We start from the raw sequence: 25557 nt of genomic DNA on the forward strand, positions 1-25557 counted from the left end.
ATTCTGCCATTTTAAAAGTGTAGATTATGTTTCACAGTTAATCAGTTTAACATGGAATTAAAATATGTTTCCATTTACACTCCATTGAGTTTAATGTGACACCACAAAGGTAAGAAATCTGGGTTGGGTTAGCCACTTAGGTTAGACACTTCAGCAGTACGGCTGACATTATTACCCTCATCCTCAGAATGAAGTACATTCTCCGGCGGTTAACGTTTATCCTGCTCCAACATAACAAAAAATGTCAGATTACAAGTCAAAATACCAAGTTACTCCTTTAACAAAAGCCTTAAGAGTGGTGTTACTTGATTTTATGATATTGTCATAATTTTATTATACTTGTTGAATCTGAAATGACAATGTCGTTTTTGCTGTGAGTTTACTATTGTTTTCGACTGTATCAGGCCGTCTTCTTCTATATGTTTCATATGTAACATTGTCGTTGTTACAATCTCACAAAGGGACTTCTGATAAAACTGCTGAAGAAGCTTCATTCGACTCAGAGCCTCTTTTTTTGTAATATAACTTTGCTACTAAAAGGTCTGTCAGGTGTATTAACCTATTTGGAGAAAAATACTGTACGCTCAACCAGTTCAGTCATTCTACACTAAATGTTTCTCTGAGAAAGCTTTTGAGATTACTCAGAGACCCCCCCACCAAGCATTAACCTGATGTAGTTAACAGAAACATGTCTGTTTTGGCCATGTACTAAATTTTGACTTTTTACTGTTGCTGTTTCTCTCCCACACACACACACACACACACACACACAGGATTTCATGTCTTTTTCTGTTCTCTCACTCTCTCTCTTTCTCTCTGCCTTGTATCTTCTTTCACCCTTCATGTGTCACCCTGTTTTTACTGCGCTCTCTTTCTACTTCTGTCTTAATCTCTTTATACTTTATCCCTTTAAGACTTTCTATGTCTGTCTCATATCTCACTGTCAGCGCTGCTTCAGTGGCTTTCAATTTTTTTTCTCTTTCTCTGCCCTCCATATCTCACTCTGTCTGCATCAGTTTCTTTTCTTTCTCCTAACATGTGGCTTGTTGCTGCTGCTTGTCTTTGGCTAGGAAATTAAATTCTCAAGGAGATCATGTGTTCGTTAATGGATGTAGCAGATGAGTGGCACTGACTACTGAGAGTTGTGAGAAGATCGGAGAAGTAAAACTTAAGATGGGAACATTAAAATATTTAAGTCAGTGTTAATGTAAACAGCTATTCATGGCTCGTCTTACCTGATTACTTTACAATTTTGGGGACAAGCTGCATCTACAGTATCAGTCAAAAGTTTGGAACACCTACTCATTCAAGGGTTTTTCTTTATTTCTACATTGTAGAACAAAACTGAATCAAAATTATGAAATAACGCATATGTGGTAAGTGTTGAACAAATCAAAATATCTTTCATATTTTTGATTTCACCACCTTTTGCTTTCATATCAGTCATTATAAGCATCCCCAAGATGTGCCATGACATCTTATAGGATATGACTAAACATTCACAATTTGGGGGTTTGAGGTATGTCATAAATGTAGTTATGTTGAAATATTCCAGAAGGCCTGGACTTTTTTTGTGGGGAACATTTCTTGGAGTGGATGATGTGGTTTGGCAAGTCAGCTATCAAGACACACGGAGCTGATTGGAAACAGACCACCGGTGATTTTAATACTCGAAAAAGTTACAAGAAAATTGCTGGGAAAAAAGGGGGTGGTAAAATCTGAGTAGGGAAGTCAAATTATTCCAAGATGAATATATTAATACTATTATGTATGAGCCAGAGTCGTGCATAAAAAAAGAGCTCTGCAGTGACAGGAAAATCCAGGTAAGTGATATCATCTTAAGTAGAGAAAATGGTCGCTATCCTAGGTGCTGAACTGCCAGTGGAGGGCTTTGGTACCATTCTGCTTCCCACAGTGGGTGGTGGTGGTGTGAAGGACATTTCACACCAAGAGAACATTTTTGTACAATGTACAGTAGCATGTCCATATTTGTCAGGAAAAAGTAAAAATGTCTTGCAAACATTGCAGTAAATACATACTGTGAAACTGGGGAGAGAAGAAAAAGGACAGACTAAGCACTGATAACTTGGATAAAGAAGATGTTTGAGCTCAGGCCCGTATTAACACAGTGTGGTGCCCTAGTGTGACCCCCCTTCCACTTTACACTTTAAAAAGTGAAATTTACTATGGGTATAAAGACCAAAGACCATCATTACACACATTTACCAAATAAGGCAAAATGACTGTTGCAAGCAACCTTTTCAACAGCTGAATGATCATAGAGAGCCAGGTGAGGTAATGTGAAGGTATAAGGAATAGTATTGAGACAATGTATCGCATTGCATCGTCTATTAGAAATTATGGTTGTTTTTTTCTGTTGTTTTCAGAGAACAGAAATTAAAGGAATGAAAACAGAATATTGATCTGATTTTCATTTCAAAACCCACAAACGAAGAGACATTTTTAGTTTTCCTGGTCAGAAACAGCAGATACAACATTCATAAAAGACTTGATTTTCCTTCTCGCCTTTGTAAACCAGAAAATAAAACTAATGTTTGAAGAGTAGCACTCAGGAATACTTGTTCCTCAGGTGTCAGGCTCAGGTGTACTTATTCCACAAGGGAGAGTGGATTAATAAAATGGTCTTTGAACATATTTTCTATCAGCAATAAAGTGTACAACTGTTATTTCTAAAATAAACAGCGTCTCTTTTTCCTCGCCTCCGTGGTCCTGAAAGACACACAGCGGAGACTATTTAACTGTTTTCTTATTCTTATTATTCATTTTCTTATGTATGAAGTATCCAGTATGATGATGAATAACAACTATATCAAATGCTTTATAAATGTTGTATCTGCCGTTTCTGACAACGAAAACTATTTAGGTTTTTCATTTTTTCACGTTGGTGCCCCTCAGCACTCGCCCGATGCGATATACGGATACTCAGGTGTTACACCGTATTTGGTGACACATCCGATTCTGTGACCTGCTGTGTTGGAAGAAGTACTCAGTTCCTTTACCTATGTAAAAGTATTAATACCACTATGGAAAAATACGTTATTACAAGTAAAAAATACCGCATTTGAAATCCTACTTTAAAAGTGCAAAAGTATTACCAGCTAAATTTACTTAAAGTACTAAAGTGAAAGTACTAATTTTGCAGAAAATCCGATCCTACTTTAAGTAGGATTTTAAATGTTGGATTTTACTTGTAATAAAGCATTTTTACATTGTGGTATTGATACTTTTACTTAAGTAAAGGGGTACTTCCTCCAACACTGCCGGTCACAGAATCTGATGGGTCACCAAATACGGTGTAACACCGACCCAGGCTGAACTAAAGCTATATAATATTACTTGTTTTAGATAAAGGTCAGTGCAGGATAAAGACAAAGGTCATTTTTATTGAGATGAATTGCACATAGCCATTCCTATGTTTTACCTGTGGAGAGCAGCAATAGGCTCGGATGAGAGTAAGCAGCCTCAGATGTGAGCAGAGGAAGAAAGCGGAGACGTCACATGGAGAGATGCTGCCAGCAGTAGCTGCTTCACCACTAATCACACAACATTAACAGAACCAGCTAACTGTTACTACCAGCTAACCTAGCCTGGATACATGCTTCGCCTTTGATTTATCGTACGTCTGCACAACGTTAGATTCAACGACAGTGCAAAAAGAAAAAAAAACAAAAAAACGGGAAACAACATTACGGTCACACACAGTTATCGTGGCCTCTTCTTGCACTCAGCTGGCAGGATAAATTGCCTTGGCTAGCGTCAGGCTAGCCCGCTAGCTAGCTAGCTACTCAGATCGCTAGCGGTAGTTAGCTAGCTAGCGAGCTGTAGTAACTTGCGTCATGGATGAACTAGTCGTGGAAGTGCGGGGGACAAGTGGGGCCTTCTATAAGGTAAGCTGATGACTTTTGTTGAGCCTTTTTCTTTTCATTCAACACACAGTGCACAGACGCGAGGCTAACTGACATGAAATTGCCGGACTAGCTATGATACCTGCTGGTGTCTGCGGGCCTCGGTGCTTCTGTCCAGCCTCCGTAAACCTGTAAACAAAGCTAACTGAGCGGCTGCCAGATGAACTACTGTGTTATTGGTGATAATGTCGTTGCTAAATAAAAGAAAAAAATGGCAGTGTTGTCGAAAGGTTAGTAATGTTGACGTGATGTGATGGTGTTGGAGTGAATGAGTGATTATTAGCAGCGGTTGATTGCAAATTCACAACTGTGTCCAAACTAACTTAATTCAAGATAACAGCAGCAGGATGTGTGTTGTTTTGCCCCTCAGCCCTGGTGGACAGGTGTTTTTTGTTTTATCAAGGCTGTTGAGCTGTTTGGGTTTAGTCTAGTATATATTCATATGGAGACAAGAGTTGATAAGTAAGATAAAATGACATTTTGGGTAGGTTAACATTCCTATTTGTAATCACATTATACCACAAAGACTGAGCATAGATAGAGATAAACTCTGGGCTTTTGCAAGGCAGGAGGTGAGTGTGTTGTTCATGGTCACTTAGACATGTGTTGATATACAGGTATGATCTGTTTGTCAGTGGTGGAAGAAGCACCATAAGCAACAATGGGAAAAGTTAAATGCTACATTCAAAAGTTGCTTAATTAAAAGTAAACAAGTATTTGGAACAGACTGGTGAAGTGAACAGTGAAGTATTCAAAGTAAAAGTTTTGCTGTGCTGTGAAAACCTTGTATTTCTCATTATGGGAGACTGTCATACTTTCAGGACAGATGCAGAGGGGAAGGGGGAATTGTAACTGCTGTCAAGTGTTTTCATCTTTCTAGAAGTATAAGTTTTGCAGTGACTGATCTAATGTGATGAATATGAATGTAATGAATGTACATCACAGCCATCAGAAACTTTACTGCAGACTCAAGCTGCACTTCACTTTAGACTCCTCATTCTGCTGCCAATGCCAGCTGAATCATTTCAAGTACTTGACTAAAGCATATTTCATAATTGAAAATGAACACAAGTTCAGTCCCGTTTGGCGAAAAAGAGTTTTTTCTTTCGGTTTGTGCTTTGCTTCGAGACAAGTGAAAGGTGGCAACGTCAGCAGTGGATGTACTTTTGTTTGTTAGTTGGGTGTGGCACCGGCCAAACAAATCACAGTGTTTGTTGGTGTGCAGTTTGAATACTGTTTTATTATTTGCCAGTTGTTATCAGCAAACTTTAGCACAAAAAGCAGATTAGCCAACCAGGAGTAGATTATTTTATTGATATCCACAAAAATGCAGGTTTTTAATTATCATTTAGACTGATGAATGTTGCTGCTTGTTGCTGTAGAGCTTGTTTAATAATCAGACTGAATTGCCTTTTTGATTTCACTTGATACAATGTGAATTGCTGAAAAATCTGAGATGTGCGTGGTAATTCAGACGGTTTCTGTAGTGCAACTTGTTTTTGTTTTTTTAAAAAAAGGAGTTTTTTTTTTAAAAAAACTCCTGGTTTTTATTTTTTAAAAACTAAGTCAGTATCAGTTTGTACATTGGGGTGTTACTACAGCACATGTCATTAGCTAGATTACTATGTTGGACTCTGGTTTATATCTTAATGCCAGATTTACAAATTATTACAAATGGAGATTTGATTAGTTTTACGGGGTGTGACTATTTACTTGTGTAAGTCAGTTAATCTGTGGTTCCAAAATGTAATAAAATTCCCACTTTATCTATAGAGCTGTATGATACAGAGATGTGTGTATGTCATGCAGCCACACTGATGCTGTACAGTAGCCTAAAGCGGACTTTGATGCTGGGGTCCAGGATGCTAATCCCAGACTTGGTAAATTAGGCTCTTGTATTGGGTTTAATAGAGCCAAATAGGTGGCAGGTTATTGCAGATCAAATGCAGAAACGACTCTAAACAAGAGTTTGAACAAACATTTTAATGTTTAAAAATATATATAAAATGTATGTTCATTGAAGGAAAGTGTTTGAACCTGAGAGCAGTTCTTTACTCTGCTGCCTTTGGTTGATTGTAAGGTTATTGGTCAACTATGAAATTTGTTCTTAAGTTGCTTTTTATGATCCTTTACTGATGAATAAAATATAAACCAATTCTCTAACATATTCAACTAATACATCTAGCAAACCAGTTAAAGATTATTAGTAATTATTAGTTGTCTAATCATTTGTTTAGTTAAGTCAGACAGGTGTTGAGGGAGGACGTTCACTTCATCATGGTGGTAGTTTCTAGAGAAGACTCAGAACATCATAAATGAGACTCATTATAATCTGAGTAGAACAGTGTGAATTGATTTTTACTCAGATTTGATTTCTTTCATACATTTAAAAGAACATCATGTTTCCTTCTCCAAGAAGACACCACAGTGTACTGTATATGAGGTCCTCCTGAGATGAGAAAACTCACTATTTCCACCCGGAAATAGAAAGTCAAGCTGATAATGTCAGAATCCTTCAAAAATGATAATAAAAAACTATAAATTGTTAAACTTCTTGTTAAACTTAGTAAACAAAAAGTGTTTGCACTACAACTCAACTGTTATTGAATAGAAGCTTATAATCGCCTATGAGCCATTTCTCTTGTGTTTGTAGTGGTGATAACACTACACACAATTACCAGCACCTTACCAGCATCTTATTCTATAGTGTTGTGTATAAACCATCCTGCTCACCTGTTAGATGATCAGATCAAAAAAATATTTTTTCTTTTTTAAACTTTGTCCCAATATAGGCCAGATGATGGTGAATAAACTGTGAGTTGTCTCGTGAACTTGCAGTTCAAACAGTCCTAATCACTACAGAGAAAGGTGAACACAGGTCAAGTAGGTCATAATGTTGGCACAGTTAAAAAGCCTCTCATTGAATCATCAGGGAATTTGAGAAGCTCCCTTCAGGAAGTTTTTGCTTCATTTCATCCATTACTGACTGTTAGCTTGCCAGGCTAATGCAAGCCATACGCAATGCACTCTGTTTCTCTCTTACTTCCTTCAAGGCATTGCATGTCCTACTTGCAACACATGACATACACAGACACAGACTTGTGTGTACAACAGCAGAAAGAGCCAAATCTGACCCAGTACCCCGAAAAAAAAAAAAAAGGTCTGAACCCGGCGTATCCCGACAAAATAGTGTGTTTGGTTCAGGCAATTTCGCCGGGAACAGCTGTGGACTCGGGTCGAGCAGCAGGAGTCTCTAAGGCTGTGTTGACTATTCAGACACGTATGTCAAATACTGCTGACTATCGCTTGTGTTCACCTCTGTGCTTCCTGTAGGCTTTTGTGAAGGATGTTCATGAAGGATCAGTCACTGTGGCATTTGAAAACAAGTGAGTAATGCACAAACACACAACAAAAATATAACATGGTGTAAAATGCTGCCATTCGACAAAGATCATATTCACACTTATCTTTGTATATACATGTGTTCCTCTGTCCCAGTTGGCAGCCGGAGCGTCAGATCCCATTCCAGGATGTGCGATTTCCTCCTCCAACAGGGTTCTGCAAGGAGATTAATGAGAGCGATGACGTCGAGGTGGGACTGATTCAATAATGTCAGAATTGTCTCAGAAAATGTATGTTACCACCAGACATCATCGATTTATGCTTCTTCTTCTGCTACGCTGCTTTCCTTGGAAAGATTTAAATGAGGGTGTGTGGACCACAAGGGATCCTAATGGCTGTTTATTCTCCATTTTTTACTGATTTTCACCAAAGGATACTTGGAACTGGAAAAAAGGAGGATCAGCAGTGATTTTTCTGTGAATTTAATGTTCCCACACATCAGGTTGTTCTATTTCCTGCAGTTGAAATTGTTCACTGTAGGTCCCAGTAAACACTAATCAGAGTTAAACTGTCAGTAGTCGGAAGTGAAGAGAAACTTGAAAGACGTGCAGAAGCATTCCTGATTATGCTGCTAATTAGCCAGATTCCCACAAAGAAAATAACAACCGCTGAAACTGTTGGTGCTGCATTTAGTATTTTTATAATCAGATTATCATCCACAATTTCCAAATATAATTCCTTTTTTTTGTTTCATTTGCGTTTCCCCAATTTTTACATTCAGCATGTTTTTTATGATTCAAAATGAATATGGATACGTTGCTGTATCAGTGTTTTAATGAGGCTTTGGTTTCCTGACGGTGTGCCGACCTCATTAAATCTATCTGTTTACTCATCTGATCCCTTTATTATGATCTTTTCAGCTTCATGTTATGAGTGTAAAGATTTGTGAAATTGACTCTTTGTGTGTGTGTGTGTGTGTGTGTGTGTGTGTGTGTGTGTGTGTGTGTGTGTGTGTTTTTCCAGGTATATTCCAGGGCCAATGACAAGGAGCCATGTGGATGGTGGCTGGCCAAGGTTCGCATGGTCAAAGGAGAGGTGAGACTCAGTTCACTTCATTACTAAGGTTTAGCAACACTATGAATGTACAATGTAGATCTGAGCATCAAGATATCAGTCAAATGAAAATATTACTTTGCATTGTTTCAATGTTAATATTTGGGTTGGTTTGTTTTCAGATTCATTCATACCATACTGCAATATGGACTTACATTTCTTTCAAATTCAGCCTAAACATTTGCTCTGTTTGGATGCATTAGTGTCACACCTACTTTCTTTGAGTCCTGCAATGCTAAATTTAGCTGGCCTACCAAGAGTTTGAGAGTACCCATTAAAACTATAAAATACTGATGAAAATGACTCAGTGTGTGGCTCAGTGTGGACGGATTAAAACACGACACCACTAAGAAGAAAGCAGAATAAATTCAGAAAATTTCAATTGATTTAAAAATGTATATTTATATTTTATGTATTGATACAGAGTTGATATTTACAGTATAATTTTATAATTCTTCTGTACTTTTTTTGCTTTGGACATCCTGCATATCTGCACATGCACTCTGACACTATCTTTGTCTGTCTGTGTGTGTGTGTGTAGTTTTATGTAATAGAATATGCAGCATGTGACGCTACGCTAAATGAGATAGTGACGCTGGAGCGGTTACGGCCGGTCAACCCGAATAAACCAGCCACCAAAAACACCTTCATCAAGATCAGACTGGACGTACCTGAGGATCTACGGCAGATGTAAGTTTGACACAAATAAATAAGTCCTCTTTAGAAGACTAGTATAGCGTCTCAGCTCAGAATAAATCTGTGATGAACTGCGGATGTGTGCATGAGACAACAAATTGATCAGTAATGACATCTGATCTTATCTCCATGTATAACTCTGTGCTCGCAGGTGCTCCAAGGAATCAGCACACAAAGACTTCAAAAAGGCCGTGGGAGCGTTCAGCGTCATCTATGACTCAGAGAAAAAGCAGCTGGTCATCTTGGTTCGTCAAACATGTTTTTCTTTGCGTGTGTGTGTTTTTTTTAAAGGTGTCCCGTGGAGTTATAGCACTCTTCTTCTTACCTGACTCTGCTGGCACATTGCTATGTTTCCTTGTTGCGTTACCACCTATAGATCAGTGAAATAGTGTGAAACTGTTGGCAGTAATGTATATTGCATCATGTGATCAATAACGCCGCTGGGTACTTTTAACAACATGTGACAAAAGTCTTGTGTCAGTCCCTCTTACTACATTTTACTGATATAATCCCATTCTTTTTTGAGCTACTTAGATATAACACAACTAGGATGACTTTAAACAATAACACATCATTTTGTAGACATAACCCATCATTACCACATCCAACAGTGAAACGGGCTTTGATTGTTCTTACAGTCGGTGAATGAGGTGACAACAAAGCGGGCCAATATGATGAGCGACATGCACTTCAGGAGCCTCCGCACCAAACTCTCTCTCATGCTGAGGAATGAAGAGGCCAGCAGACAACTGGAGGTACACACACACACACACACACACACACACACACACACACACACACACAAAAAATCAGCCTTGCAGAAACTACCACTTCAAATGTATGAGAGCGTTCTTGTGTGTGATTCAGAGTAATTATAGATCTAATAAAGGTTACGTACTTCCTGCTTCCTGTTGATGTTTTTCTGTGTCTTGTCTGTCTCATTGTGTTGCTAAAGAGCTCCAGACAGCTTGCATCGCGGTTCCATGAACAGTTTGCTGTTCGGGATGATTTAATGGGTCTGGCTATCGGGACACACGGGGCCAACATTCAACAAGCGCGTAAAGTCCCTGGAGTCACTAACATAGACCTGGACGAAGAGACATGCACCTTCCACATATACGGAGAGGTAGGATGAATCAGCTGATTCACAGTCAAACAGACACATTAATAGATATGCACACAGGCTTGTATTGTCTCTGGACTTACCAGCAGAGGGTGTAGAGACATTTTTACCTTCCTCATAGACTGAATGCTTTGGAAAAAGGTTTCAAAGCTCCTTTTTCTTGCTATTTTTTATGTGAAAGCTAAACTTGAGCAAAGTGAGGAAGTAACTTATGATACATAACAAATGAACTGAATCAGCAGCTGATTTTCTTTATTAAATAATTGATTGTATCCCAAGAAGGAGAAGCAGAAGTTACAGTATGTCTGTTATGTGGTCATTGTTTGTCTCAGGACCAGGATGCTGTCCGTATAGCCAGGAGTTTCCTGGAGTTTTCTGAAGATGTCATTAAAGTTCCCCGGAACTTAGTAGGTAAGAAAATCACTCATTTTATATGGGTGAGATTATTCATGTGGTAACTTGAGTTTATTGAATGATTAATCTGATTATTAAACTCATAGAAGACTATAATTGATGTTTATGTCCCTTTATAGGGAAGGTGATCGGAAAGAACGGCAAACTGATCCAGGAGGTGGTTGATAAGTCTGGCGTGGTGCGGGTTCGTATCGAGCCAGAGAATGACAAAAAGCCCTCGGCAGCAGCAGCGGCAGCAGCAGACGAGGTCAGTGGGGAAATAAAGTTCGGTTTAATATGAACACCTCTGCTTACTTACCATATTACACAGAGCTAAAAGCGATTTTTTAACTGGATAAGTCAGACTGAATTCTCACACCCAAAGAATTATAACTGAGATTGAACCTGATTCCAATAATAAATAAAGTTCAAATAAACAGAGAGTAGACGCAAGATCTCTGAATTCTTTCTCTCTCTTCTTGTCTGAATCTCACTCACAGGGAATGGTGCCATTTGTATTTGTGGGGACCAAGGAAAGCATCTCCAATGCTACAGTACTGCTGGACTACCACCTCAACTACCTGAAGGTATGTATAATAACAGCATTAATAACATTATGTATCAGCTGTTTTAATTTTACACTGATCCCTGCTGCAAAGAAAAAAAGGTTTAATTAAGGTAATAAATTCCATAACATGAAGCTTAAATAGAGCAGCTGAGATGAGTAAAGCAGTAAAAAATCTAACCAACTATTTAATTTTTAATACCATTTGCCAGAAGTGACGTTTAACTTAATGCAGAAATACAAAATATCAAATCAAATATATTGAATTATTTGGGCAGTTGAGATGAATAATTTGATCACAGTATTCGTGTCTTTCAGTTCATTGTTTTGGTTTTTTACAGACCAGAACTTCAAGTTCAGTCTCCTGTGTCAGTGTTGTGTTTACAACCTGTTGTGTTTTGTGCCCAAGTGGCAAAAAAATCCATTCATGGAGCTTTAACATATTTTTATAATTATGATATTATTTCAAAAGCATTAGAAAACTAAAACATTTTAAACAGTTCTTAAGATCATAATGTGAACAAATTCATGTTTGCATTAACATGTAAATCATTGTGTTTTTGTGATCTTCCTGGTTCCTTGTTTGTGGGTGTAAACATCATATCCTGGTGACAGAAACCCAGATAATCCCTACTCCACTCGAATTTGTAGCAGTTGGTCAGTAAAGCAAAAAAAAAAAAAGATTCCAAAGTAAAAGTCTTGAGAGCAGTAATCCACAGTAATACTTCCAACTTTTGCTGCACTGGTAATCAGATGGAGAAGCCATGTCCAGCATGGCAATAAATGCAGCAGTGCTGAAGCAGCCAGAAACCAAATTGTGTTCATCCTCAACTGCTGAGGAAACTCATTTGGTAGAGAAATGACAGAGTAGCTGGATGTTTAAGAGTCAAATACACACCCACACAGCTGCAATCAGAAAACATGCCAGGTTCCCTAAATGTTCTGCATCAATGTAGCCCGAATATAGTTAAAACCAGGATACTAGCCTGCATGTAAACATACTCAGTCTCGCTTTTTTTCTTCCTGTCCGCAGGAGGTGGATCAGCTTCGTCTGGAGCGTCTTCAGATTGACGAGCAGCTGAGACAGATAGGAGGGGGAGGCGGCGGAGGAGGGACGGGCCCTCGGAACCCCAAAGACAAAACCTACGTGTTCGATAACGGCACGGGGCTGGGCATGGGGAGAGGAGGAGGAGGAGGGAAGCCCTACGCAGGAGGTGGAGGAAGAGGTGGCAGAGGGCGAAGAGGAGGCAGCGCAGCTTTTGCTTCAGGTACGATAAAATTACTACTTCTTAATAAACATCAAGTGAATTCCTTTAGAGAGCTTTTAGATCACTGTAATAATTAAATCTCCTTTATTAAAAACTGTGCTTGTACACATACAAATTAAATTATATGAAGGTTTAATATAAAATACTCTTAAGTGTTTGCCAGCTACTGTAAGCTCTGTGTAAGTGCTCTCATTGGTTTGGATGGTTTGGCATAATTTGAGGTTATTTTCAGCCATATCTGATGAGAGAGCCTCTTCCTATCATAAAAATAAAAAAAACAATTATTCAGAGGTTAATTCTACGTTGCTTTTCCTCAGTAGTTTAAACAAGGTTTGACTTGTGTACTCCGTTCCTCAGGCACCAACTCCGAGGCGTCCAACGCTTCAGAGACAGAGTCAGACCACAAAGACGAGCTCAGCGATTGGTCGCTGGCCCCCACCGAGGAGCTGATGACAGGAGGCGGGACCCTGCCCAGACGGACAGATGGGAGGAAGAGAGCAGGCGGCGGAGGACTGCGAGGACGAGGGGGGAGAGGAAGAGGAGGGGGAGGATATAAAGGTGGATAGTAACTATCATTGTTCTTTTTTGCAGAGATCTCATGTCAGTCAGGATCAATGGGTGTTGTTGGAGAGTCAATATTAGCAGCGAAAAAACATTTTCTCAATAAGTTACACAACTTTTTTCCCATTATTTTTCTACCACTTAACTGGTGATGAAGTTAACTTTGAAGATAATGAATGGAGATTATTTTTATTCAAGTGGTAGGAGAAGAAAGAGAAAGAAATTAGTGTGTAGTGAATCGAAATAAATAACAGTTTGCGATGCTTTTCATCAAATTATAGCCTGAAGAATAGAAATGAATCATATAATGAGATCTCTGCAGACTCCCCTCCCCTAATACATTCTCATTATGAGTGTTTGCTTTTCAAGGAGATCCACATTTATATTGAAAAAGAGCTTACCCTTGACATGAATCTAATTATGACGCACATAAATTTAACCCCATTTTTAACCTACTAGCTGCAAACAATCTGCTCACCTTAACGTTGCAGCGACTTGTGAAGGTTTTGGTAGTCAGTGTTTTTTGATTCCACTTTGTCCCAGAACAAGTTCAGTACATAGTTTTATTTTCCCGTGGTGCTTTTGGAACAGTTGTGATACTTATAAGTTGAGACGTGGGCTTTGTCTGTCCTGGTTTAGGTGATGACTTGCAGTGGAGCGAGCCAAGACCTCGTCATATCAGAGACCCCAAGACGAGAGGGCAGGAAGACACACTACAGGTAACACACACATTCGTTCTTTAAAAACAAAAAAAAACATTTCTGTCGGGTTTTATTCCTAAAATTATCTTGAAAATTCACCAATTATCAGGAGCTTCCTATTCTACAATGAACCTGTTGGAAACCAAAAATGGGATAAAAAGCTTTTTGTCTGATCAGGTCCTGGTTTAAGTGTCTTAATCCTAACTGTGATGCATATTTGGTCCTACTTTCAGGACTAGGAGTAAAAGCATTTTATTAACTTATTAACCAAGGAAATTAGCTCTATTTCACTTGATATTAAGGAGAGCTCCAGAGGGGTCCTAACCTGTTAGGAGTCAACAAGGGAAAAGTGTTCAGACAGACACGATCCGTGTGAGGAGAGACTATTAACTGTGTGCAGGATTCAGAGGAGATCACAGTGCCTCAGATGTTACACACGACTCAACAGTGCATAATGAGAACTGAATAAAACTTTTATTTGAATACAGTCACGTTCCCCTGAAAGTCACCTGCTTAATGCTAATAAAGGATATCTGCAAAGCCATGACCCCTTTTTCCCAAGCCGAATGTTGGTTTTTAACTTAACTTAACGTTCTGCTAACCTTTTCCTCTGCTCCGCTCGCATTTACCTCACTTTTCTGCCGCTCGCACTCACTCAACCACACAATCGCTACGCACACACATTACACGCTGTCCTGTTCCTTAAAGGAGCTACGCTACCAAGAGTTTCCCAGGCAACGACACAGGTTGACTCACGTTTTGGAACAGCGCTGCGCAGAGGCTCCCAAATGCTATTGATTTCCGAATTAATAGATATTTGGTGTTATTTCTGGCATTAAAAAAATATTTTTTTTGGTCTGGCGGGGGCTCTTGTTAGCCTGGCAGCCTGCCAGGGAAACACTGCAGTAGTAACAGTGTGTTACATCAAAGGCCAAGAACCCCATAATTAACTAGTCCTGGATGTTATTATATAAAGAGTTTAGGCTAACGTTAGATCTCTGCCCTGCTTTTTGCTGGATTTGGGAATGTTTATACTCAAGCAACTACGTTACCTGAAATGACGATGCCTTCACCAAACACATCTGTTAGTCCTCATCCTAAAGACGTTTTCTCTTGTTCCATTAAAAGTGAAACATGCTTTCAGTTGAACAGTATTATGCTGGGATAAATTAACAATCTTATTTTACATTTCTGGCTAGAAATGAGAAGTTGTCTATGTCGACCTCTGAAATCACAAACCTGTTGTTTCAAACTGTAAACTGCGTTATGAGCCATGTGAAAGAGAGAAAGCTTAACAGGTGTAGCTTTGATCTTTTTTTTTTTTTTTTTTAACTTTTATTTAAAGCTGTGGGACTTGTTTCCTCTTTCCCACAGATCCGTGTGGACGGGAACAACGAGCGTAGCGTGCAGCACTCCTCGGGGCGAGGAGGAGGAGGAGGAGGAGGAGGGCCTTCTTCATCCCAGGGTGGCATCAGTGCCGGCGGTGAGGGCCCATCCCGCCATCATCACCGACCCATCAGAGAACGAGGGATGAAGAAGGACAAACAGGACGCTCCTCCGCTGGTGAACGGAGTGTCGTAGATACACCACTGGAGGACCTGCTCACTTAGACACACACACATTCAAAAATACACACACACACACATACATACATACACAGGCAACTCGTCATAAAACATCGTAGAGTCTCTCTCGCTTTTTCTTTCTCTGTCTTTGTCAGACACATACACAATACACATATTTCCATCAGCATGGAAGAGTTTGCCGTAGTGAAGCAGACCAGAGGTGATCTGGAATCTGCTGGTCTGCTCTGCTGAGGTCCGCTCTGGTTTCAGTGTACTGGTCTGGTCTGGCATCTCCTGGTCCTGTCTGGAGTAAAAGAAACCGCACTTTTTGGACAAATGGACAGGAAGAGGAGGGGTTTTGACAAAAGCTGATCTCTTACAGAGGCATTAACCCCAAACATACTCTCTCCCCATCAAATGCAAATATTAGCTTTTTTTTTAAAAAATCAACTCAATTGGAAGATTTTTTTTTTATTCCACTATCCTGTTTGGGCAAGCTGACATGAGAAAAAAGAAACAAGTCAAATAAATCAAGGAAATAATTTCTTGACAAGCAGAACAGAGGAAACAAGGAATTCCAGAAGGCAGGAAAACATGTTCCTTCCCTGTTCTCCTTGCTGCACACCGTAACCTTATTTTTACTGAAAATGGGGAAATGTGGAGAAGATCTGACAGCACACAGTTTAAGTAGCGTCAGTGTTTCCCATAAGTGGAGAATTTGTTTGTGGTGGTCTAAATCCAGCTCATGAGAGTGAGCTGCAAAACTGCATTGTTTTCACAAGTTAACAACAGGGTAGACAAGTCCTTTTGCATCTTTCATCTGCATTTCCAGAGATGTATGAACTTCAGAATAAATAAATTGCAGAATACAAAATCTTTTTTTTAGAAGGGGCACCCAAGTAACTTCTACATATGAGAACCGTGTAGCTTTGGGAATTCAGACTGGAAGTTTGTAGAGGGCACTCATGATTTTTTTCTTTTGTTTAATTTGAGCCCTGATCACCATGTAGACACTTGAGCAAATCAAACCTGCTTTTGGTGTCAGCGAAGTGGAGAGGATTTCACAGTGTCCATGTTTCAGGATGAAATATGAACAAGTATGCATGGGTGTTTTTTTTTGTTTGTTTTTTTTTCCTGTGGCAGTCCACATGAGCCTACACACACTTATCTAATTGAAGTCATCTGTGTTTTCTTTCCTGTTGCCTACGTAATGTTAAATTCCTTTAGTCTCTGACTGTCAGACCACACATGAATTCAACAATGTGTAGGAGAAACATAAATCCAAGGCACTCTGATGCAAATAAACTGTTAAAACGCTTTTACTAGCACAAGGTTGAACAAAGTATAAATTACAATAAGTCTTCATCAGGGTACAAAATGTCATGAACTGCTGTCCAGTGGCAAACACTGACACTTCAGGAAATCACACAAAACCTCTAAAGCCACAGTACCTGCAGTAAACCATAAAACCTATAAAAATGTGGCAGTGGTCAAAGGATTATAAATACAAGGGCCAGAAACACAGGTAAAACCTGTGAAGTCACATAACCAAAGCCCATACTGTAATACAGTGATGAATCAAAGTTCTGCGTCACAGAATCCAACCTATCCAGACACATTCAGCACTGTAACAGTTTCATGGAGTTTCATTTTCAGTGGTGCAGTCAGCAGCAGTGGATCTTCTTGGTTTTTTTACAGTGAGGTACCATTATCTCAATACTCATTGATCTCATTGGTAAATACCAGTCAACAGGTGTAAAACATCTTGTACTAGACCAATAGGAGACTGTAAGCTAGACTCCTTTTTGAATTAGTTCAATTTACCAAATCGGTCAGTTAAATTCATACAGTATCTCAGCTTCCAGTCAAACCTGATGAAGGGCCAGTTTACGATGGCTGACCACAACTGATTACTGTTACTGCAGCACAACATCTCGAATCTACAACCAGCCTGATGAGTCACATGAGTTTTTCTTGAATTTCTGAAAAAAAAAAGAGAATAGTGAATGAATAAACGTTCAAGAGAGTGATTAAAAAAAACCTTTTTGTCTGTATTTAGAACACCTGATAAGTATATTTTGTTTTGTTATATTACAGTAGAAGTAACAAATTCATTGAGTTATACCTTGATAAAATAAAATATTGGTGTAAATTTCATTGTTCTTGGATTTCCAGCGTATTCCTGGCCTGTCCCTCTTCAACGTTTTTTGTAATCTTACTCTATTTAGTTAATTTTGTCAGTTTCATATTGTAAATGGTAGTAGGGTGGATGAAGGAGTCTGGCTTGTAACAAATCCAAACAGATTTTCTTTCAGTTACAACAATTTCAGTACTCTTAAGTTGATTGTCATACTTCTGCATCATTGAAGTTGGCTGCAATACTACCTCCCTGGCTTTCTAACATTTCATCACATGTTAATACCACAGTATCAGGTCCTGTTCTGTGACCATGAAGGGTGCAATAAATTTTTTTGTAGTGCGTTTATCACTTGACTAAGTCACAGTTAAGTGTAGTGAAACTGCTCTAAACCAGAATATAAAATCAAGTTTAATGGAGCAAGATTTTGATCTCCCCTGTGTTCACCACAGTCATGGAGCTGCAGCCTGTGAGTCCTCTGCCGCTCCTTAAAGAGGCTTTTTAACAGGTCACATTTATATCTGTGCCTTGGATTTAAGCTTCTCCATTGCTGTAAATGTGGCCCATTCTTAAGAGCACCTGACTGCTTTTAATACTGTTGGTTAAAACCTTTTGGCCCATGCACCGCTCTTTTCTGTTGCTTTACCTACTTGTTTGGGATATATGTTTGTGTTTTGTTACATAACAAAATGTACTTTCAAATACTTAAAAAGCTGGTTTCCTGAGCCAGCATGTCACATTTCTTTGCATTTCCGTGTCCTTTTCTAGATCCAACCTTATAGTTAAAAACACCAGATTCAGTCTCTCCTTTACTATAACTTGATGTCATTCCTCATAACTGCATCATAGCTGGTGATTATGTGACCCTGTGTGCGTTTGGTTTCATTCTTTTGGATAGGCAAAATGGTGACTAAACAGATTCTGTTGACAGAACGGGTCCAGTCTTCTGGCCTCGCTCTAAACTTGTCTGCCTCTAAAGCTGTGTGACACACTGATAAGGACTTAAACAAAAAGAGGACTAGACAATCGTCATCAAGTAGCTGAAAGAGACTATTTTTTCTAACCAGGGTAGGTTGTCAGACATCAGGGGAACAAACAACATAAGCTGACTTCAAGCTTCCACCTTGAGCCACTTGTGTGTTCCACCCTGCTGTTCATTTGACACCTTAGTGAGTTACTGACTTCATACATATTCTGCATGGAAAGATCGTCAGTGTCATCATCATCAAAATAAATAACGTACATGATGATTCTTACAGATCATGTACATCCTCAGCTGTTCCAAATTGTCCTAAACTTAAACAGACCGCAGTAACTTAGATGGGCTAGTGTAGAGAGTATCTGTGGATTTATGATTGAAAAGGAGATTAATATTAGCATTTGTTTGAATAAAAAAAACTTCAAATGTAAGTAAGATAGTGTAAAATAAAAAAGCAAAGCAAAAACAATGTTTCTCAGGGTTTCTCTGAGCATTCGTAGTCGTAACAACCTTGTGTGAAAGTGTAGTAATGCATCAAAATACTGTATATATAATATTTCTCAACAAACGCAATACCTATCAGTATATCAGGGGTAGACTAGCAGACAGCTTCAGTTATAGTGTTGCTATGTGCAAAAAAAAAAACTCTAAATAACAATAAGCATATTTCCCAAAATTTTTTGCATTCCTTTTTGTGGCACTCTTAAAATAGTTTTGGGAAATATGCATATTTGTTTATAATTATTGTTATTTGTCAATTAGTAAGCTTCAGAGGGTTTTTTTGCCAAGAGCTTGATGAGTAGATCGATACCACTCTCATGTCTGTGCGGTAAATGTGAAGCCAGCAAACGGTTAGCTTAGCATAAAGACTAGAAGCAGGTAGGAAGCAAGGAGGAAACAGCTAGTTCAGAAGCTAGAAGCTCACTAATGAACATGTTATATCTTGTTTGTTAATTCTGTCTGTGTTTATTATTTTGGGGGGAAGTCTGTGCAAAAACCATTTCTTACTTGGCACAGGGACTTCCATGCTAGCTGTTTCCCACCGCCTCTAGTTTTTATGCTAATCTAAGCTAAGTGCCTGCTGACTCTAGCGTTGTACTTTACAGACAGACTTGATAGTGGTGTCAATCTTCTCGTTTAAAACTAAACAAGAAAGCGAATAAGCATATTTCCCAAAATATTAAATTATTCTTTAAAAAAAAAAAGTTTTCATTAAGAGCATCATCAGTGAGCATTAAATTATTTTACAGTAGGTATCAACTTTTAGCCTGTTAGACTCAAAACTGTTACAGTACACAGTTCAAATTTATCATTCATCATCTTAATGTCAACCCATAGTTAAGCTATTGGTCCCATTTCCAGCTGCCGGACTCAAAAACAGTCGAAAGACATACGTAGAAAGCTGCGAATGCTCAGGGAAACCCCACCATAATTTTTGTGTGACATGTGCCTTTAATTGTGGCTAGTATCACAACCTAGACATGTAAATCAGGGATGATTAGATGTTGACAATGGACCAGGTGTGTAAAGAAGGCAACTTCCTGTTGTGACATCATTGACTCACCCTGGGTCATCACTGGCAACACTGAGCATTTCTGAGCTTCCTCTAAACTCAAAGGGCAGGTGTTTGTGTAAAGTTTTATGAAAGGGTGACTTTGGAATCGCAGGAAACTGCTTTAACCACCTGATCCATTTTTAATACTGAAGGTGTTGTATGCTTGTACAGTCGTACAGATGTAATCCTGTAGCATATGACCTGGTTCAGTTAACCTATGAAATGGATTCAGTTACTTTTGTAGACAAGTTCTTTGGCGCTTTCGGTTCTGTGCCAAAGTGGCAGCCATTTCTCAATACAAACCCTCTTTCTTTCATTTTATCAGAGATGAAAATGGTGACTCTGTAACCCATAGTTCAATCCTTATCTCTCTATGTAGGAAAGGAACTGAAAGGAAATGAAAAAGTTTCATAGGTTGAGCCAGGTCTTTTTTTCACCAGACATCAGTGTACCTTTCTAGTCTTGCAATGCATGTACATCTTTATTATGATATTTTGGAGACATTCAGTAGGTTTGGACACATGTTAAAAAAAGTTTTTCAGTCAGTGTTACTTTGTCTCATTTTTCCTTGACCTGAGTCCGGCTGGATAGCCAGTGATGAGTAACATTTGATGTGACAACCATCAACTTAGAGTCAACGACACATGGGGAACTTTCACCTTTAGGAAATGTCACAAGAAATGGCTATGAGTAATGAATCATGAAACAGGCTTTTATTCCAGAGTTCATTTTTCTTTTTCAAAAGTATTATTGGTGTCAATTTCTCTATCACTAATCTGTTAGGACCTTTGCTTTCACTTTACGCTGTCGTTCACACTGCAGCCATGTTGCATTTTTCCTGGAAACATTCTCTGCACTGCATCAAAAAATGGCTCAAGTGAAAGTGACCTCTATATTGTCAATAGAGCATCAACAGTATGGAGTTGCTTTGTATTGTAAAAAAAAAAAAAAAAAAAAAAAAAGTTGGGAGAAAAAAGAAGGGAGGGTGACATACTGTATATAATGATGTCATTATTTGTCTGAGAAAAGATTTGTACTATTGTTTCAAATGTGCACTTATCCTGATATTTTCTTTTTTTGCTGTTTAATATCAGTTAAATGCTAGAGCTCTTGATAATAAACTTAATGATGTGTGAAAAAATAGTATCCTCCATAGCAGGGTTGAGTCACACCCAGCTGTCTTTAATAATGAAATGTCCATAGTGCTGCAGAAGTTGAAAACTAGTGTTACATCAGAGAAAGATGAGGAGTTTTTGACCTGAGAGGAGAAATCCACCCTAAAACAGAATTCATGGTGGAAGGCACACAAGAAATTATGACACTGATATAATGACTGATTATTACTTCTAGATTAATTATCCTTTAAAATGTAATATTGATTCATTGGCACTGCATATGAGACAGGTTTAGCTGGCATGGCAACAGTATTTTTAGGGAAGGTTTGGGTTTATTTAGTTTTCTCTAAAAATGAAATGTATCAGATGTGCATCAAAGCTTAAAGTAATACTCCATCCACACCTGTAGGCTTAGTGGCGGTTTAAAATTGGTCGTGTTTGCTGTCATAGTGGCTGTAACCAGCTTGGATTCAAGTTTGTGAAGTTGGTTGTAAGGGTTTTCCAGCAACGTCCATGCTAACTTTTCAACTCACTCTTGCAGCATAATCCACTTCTCTGCTGACCAAACAAAGGCTCAGTATGTTACAAACATTTGTATATGTTGTGCCAAACTTAAATACCCCCATTTACTAGCTACAAAGAGAACCTGTCATTTAGCCATATTTGGGTGAAAGTATGACTGTTAGCATACAGATGAACAGCGGAGAGGTGGATTATGTGGCAGTAGTGGTTAGAGCAATTTCTAAATATATTTGGGTACTTTCATTCCCTCTGTGAAAACATTAATATTTGAATCCATCCATCCAAAGCCTACAGTGGGTGAGTATTTGATGCTGAAAAGATTTTGGGTGAGTGAGCAGTTAATTTCATTCTTGACCTTGAAAACTGCAGTTTCACCAAAGAAAAAAAAAAACAAGAATTATCAAAAAATCCATTGACTCGCTTTTTCTGGAGTTCGTGGAGTTTGCTCAGGTGTCACACTGAAAATGACCACCTGTTGTCACATGACTGACGTATTTAGTAAACATAATGACTGAGCTACCTCCATAACAACTGAGCAAACTCCACTCAATGAGGAAGATGTGAAACCTCTGGAAAAAGCTAGTAAGTAAAATGACAAATTCTGGTAATCCTAGCACATAACTCCCCATATACCCACAACTTTTTTACATTTGAGTACAGCTTCAATGAATAAGATACATGTCAATTTGTACACTAGGGATGTTGGAAGGTATATGTTTGAGCTTTGGACAGCGCCAGGCTAGCAGTTTCCTCCTGCCTCCAGTGTTTATGCTAGGCTGAGCTAATCGCCTCCAGCTCAATACTTAGTGCACCAACATGAGAGTGGTATCAGTCTTAAGAGTTTAAGTTTATTTCCCAAAATGTTAAACTATTTCATTAACTTTGTCAAGAAAGCACATATTGGTTTACTTTGTAGCATGTACTGTAGTGTAGCTTTGGGAGAGGTTTTCGAGGTAACTGAAGTAACCAATGAGAATAATGTTTTATGGTGGATTTTCCTTTTAATGTTAAATTGATAAAAGCATCGTGTATATGAGTCATTCCCTAAATGGACTTTCATGTGTGGAAACCCAAATAATTTTGGAATTGTGACTTTTTTTCCAGTCATACCACAGCAATGGATAATGCCAAGTGTTTAGTTTATATTCCCTTAACTTTGTAATATGCTTTTCTTTTTGACCAGTGTACAGTTCTCATAACATTAAGACAGCAAGATGCTGGTGAAGAGACTTATCTCCCAAAGGCAGGTTCCTGTTGATCTGATGGAAAGAATCACATGCAAGTTTGATGCATATTGAAGATGTTGCAGACCTTGGGGCTACTGAGCCTACAAAGGTCCAACCTTCACATCAGCTCTTTTGTGTCACCCCAGAGACAATTGGGGGGCAATGAAATTCTTTGCATCTGTGGCTGTGCTTCAAACTGCTTGTTGGTGTATTTTATTGTGCCTCCAAACACCAGGTTCACAGTATATGTACGTTAGACTTTTTAACTGCTGGAACGAAATTTGGAATTGAACCGACAAAAGTGGTTTAATGGCTTTTTCATGCTTTGGTTTGATTTTAGGGGTATTACTAACAAATAGTAGTGCTAAAACCAAGGCTTGCACTATAGTGGGAAATGTGAATGAAAAAAGATGTGGGAGAACTGTTGTATGTTGACCAGTTGTGGTCACCGAAGAATTGGTGCTAAGGAAAAATTTCTACAATGGAGATTTTACTGATAAGTGTCCTATAACCGACTGATGACATCATTTTCCAATCCTGCTGTTTTCTAGTCGCCTGCAATGGAAACAAATAGCTTAACATGAGTACAGTTGAGATCATGGTGAACTGCAGAAAAAATAATGTGGAAAAAAAGAGTGAACCATTTGGGATCCCAAACCAATAATTATGACACTGAACAGCATGCGTACTTTTTCTTCCCAGGATCAAGCTGTGTACATTCATTTTGATTCATCCTGGGACTCATAATTGTGTAAGATGTCATAGGGGATACCTACTAGAAACAACTGAGAGAGGATCCCAAATGGCAGCAATGAGGAACACTAGTGAGAACATCCAGGTTTTGCAGATATACTGATGTTCATCCTTAAGGTTCAACTCACTTGTACTCTTTGTTTGCTGTTTTGGCATGACACTGTCCTCAATGCAATCTTCTGTCCCCAGTACATGAGAACAGTACTAGAACATGCGAGGAGAATGGCGCTACCAAAACTGTATGAACCTTAAAGATGGATTTTGAACGTTTTATAAAAAATTGAGAATCACTGTTAACTCTCATAAAACTTTTCATATTAAAAATTGATGGCTGGTATAGTCTGTTAACTTATTTCTTGAACACATGCTGTGTTTTTTCTCATTTAGTTCCAAAATGGGTCTTCTTCCAGCTAAATTTGCCAGCCAGAAGGACTGGATTAGAAGTCTGTTGTGGCCATCTGCAGTCCAGACCAACAGATGATGGACATTTTGTAAAGTGACAATCGACTGTTGAAATAACTGTATGTGAGAAAAAGATCCATTTCAATTTGGAATCTCTGCTTTAAAAGTTTTGGCAGCTGTTTCCATCATGAAATGAAATGTTAACATGAAATATTATCACCACAGTTGATAACAATACAGATAGTCACCTTTTAAGAAGTGAGTTATAATGTATGTATGTTGATAGTGTTTTCCTGCAAACTGTCACAAAAGTAGTGAAGTCTATTTGGAAGTGGTAGCTGAACAGTCATGTTTGTCTTTGAGAGAGTGCTGTTCTAATGCTCTGGGTGTACAGAGTAGGTATTTTTTTACCGATGATCCATTGGGTTGCAAGGTGAATGTTAACTTCCTGTCTTCATCAGTCCAATTGTTTGTTCAAATTTAAAAGAGGCTTTGGACTAATTAAACAGATCCTTACTCTTAGAGCTACAACACTGTTGTGTTGCCTCAGATATGGTCATGTGACTAAAGAATAAACCTGACCTCATCCACAAACCTTGATTTTGACTTTACATCACAAAGTGATGAGATAATACAGAGAGCACAAGAATCTGAATTTGGGAGTCACAATTCAGTTCAGACACTCTCAGTCTTTCTGACTATAATACGACTCAGTCAAATATGACCATTTGGCATCCCTCACTAAGCATGTGCTCTAGCTGGGGTTACAACATGGTTCAGGTCGCAAAAAGTCTTGTTCATCACTCACCAATCTGCAGCAGATGTGTCCTCATCATTGCTTTGCAGAATGTAAATAGCAACAAACACTAAGTAGACACATTGTGGGCTGTTCAACAGTAGAGTCCCAGAAAGTGAAGACACACAGAGAATCTGTTGATACTTAAACCAGGGTAGTCAAAAAAAGCTGTAAACCTTGTGTGCACTTTTGGGCATTTTTTCTTTTTGTACATACTAATAATAGCATTTAAGATGTTTGGGTTTACATGTCTGGTTATAGTGCAATATATTTTGTATGCAAGCAGTTTCAATAAATAAAGGTTGATCTTCCTCTGTTAGCTCCGGCTGGTCTTTGAATTTTATGAGTTTCAGGATCTTGCTTTGTGAAAATGTCAAATGTACTGTAAAGTAATTAAAGGATTGCTTTTAAATTTGGTGTTTTAAAGCAACATCAATTCCAAGGTTGAGAAAGATATCAAAAGAAGTTAACATTTAAATAGCCCGTTGTGCTAATATATTAAGTATTAGTTTAATCACGTGGCCATGCAATTACTTATAAAGAAAAAACAGAAGTCTTGTATATTATTACAAGAATTTGAAGCAGCATTTTTTTAATGTAACTTGCAGGCAGCTGAACAAGCTGAAAATACAACACTGACAACTATTCACCTTATTAAGTTGTTTAGACTAACAAACAGTTGCATATTTACTCAACCAGCAGACAAGGGACAACATTAGCATTCATTCTGAGTCGTGTTTCTTGCCACCTGACAAATGTCAAGTATTCACTCTCCTTTTAGCTCTATTTTGGTCTCCACAGACTCCTGGAAAAGATGTC

General features: G+C 38.5%; 1 protein-coding gene and 1 long non-coding RNA gene across 2 annotated transcripts; both read left to right on the forward strand.

Annotated features, from left to right (window-relative positions):
- The first annotated feature begins 3327 nt into the window (after window positions 1-3327).
- Window positions 3328-18132, forward strand: fmr1 (FMRP translational regulator 1). The gene is made up of 15 exons (XM_042418578.1): window positions 3328-3908; window positions 7260-7312; window positions 7425-7518; window positions 8292-8363; window positions 8923-9071; window positions 9229-9322; window positions 9716-9832; window positions 10033-10203; window positions 10533-10611; window positions 10734-10861; window positions 11094-11180; window positions 12192-12426; window positions 12784-12984; window positions 13627-13706; window positions 15063-18132. The coding sequence occupies exons 1-15, from the start codon at window positions 3858-3860 to the stop codon at window positions 15267-15269; spliced, it is 1818 nt and encodes a 605-aa protein (XP_042274512.1). The 5' UTR covers window positions 3328-3857; the 3' UTR covers window positions 15270-18132.
- A 3731-nt stretch (window positions 18133-21863) lies between these two features.
- LOC121901983 lies at window positions 21864-25057 on the forward strand. Its single transcript, XR_006097429.1, has 2 exons — window positions 21864-23611; window positions 23928-25057. It is a non-coding gene; the product is annotated as an uncharacterized LOC121901983 (long non-coding RNA).
- The last annotated feature ends 500 nt before the right edge of the window (window positions 25058-25557 follow it).

The sequence above is a fragment of the Thunnus maccoyii genome, chromosome 8 (genome assembly GCF_910596095.1).
Source record: "Thunnus maccoyii chromosome 8, fThuMac1.1, whole genome shotgun sequence".
Lineage (NCBI taxonomy): Eukaryota > Metazoa > Chordata > Actinopteri > Scombriformes > Scombridae > Thunnus > Thunnus maccoyii.

Bases quoted from the DNA above. Each gene is read 5' to 3' on its own strand.
- fmr1 (XM_042418578.1), top strand. From the start codon at position 3,858: ATGGATGAACTAGTCGTGGAAGTGCGGGGGACAAGTGGGGCCTTCTAT. The intron at 7,313-7,424 runs GTGAGTAATGCA...CCTCTGTCCCAG, and splicing joins ACTGTGGCATTTGAAAACAA to TTGGCAGCCGGAGCGTCAGA. The intron at 11,181-12,191 runs GTATGTATAATA...TCCTGTCCGCAG, and splicing joins ACCACCTCAACTACCTGAAG to GAGGTGGATCAGCTTCGTCT.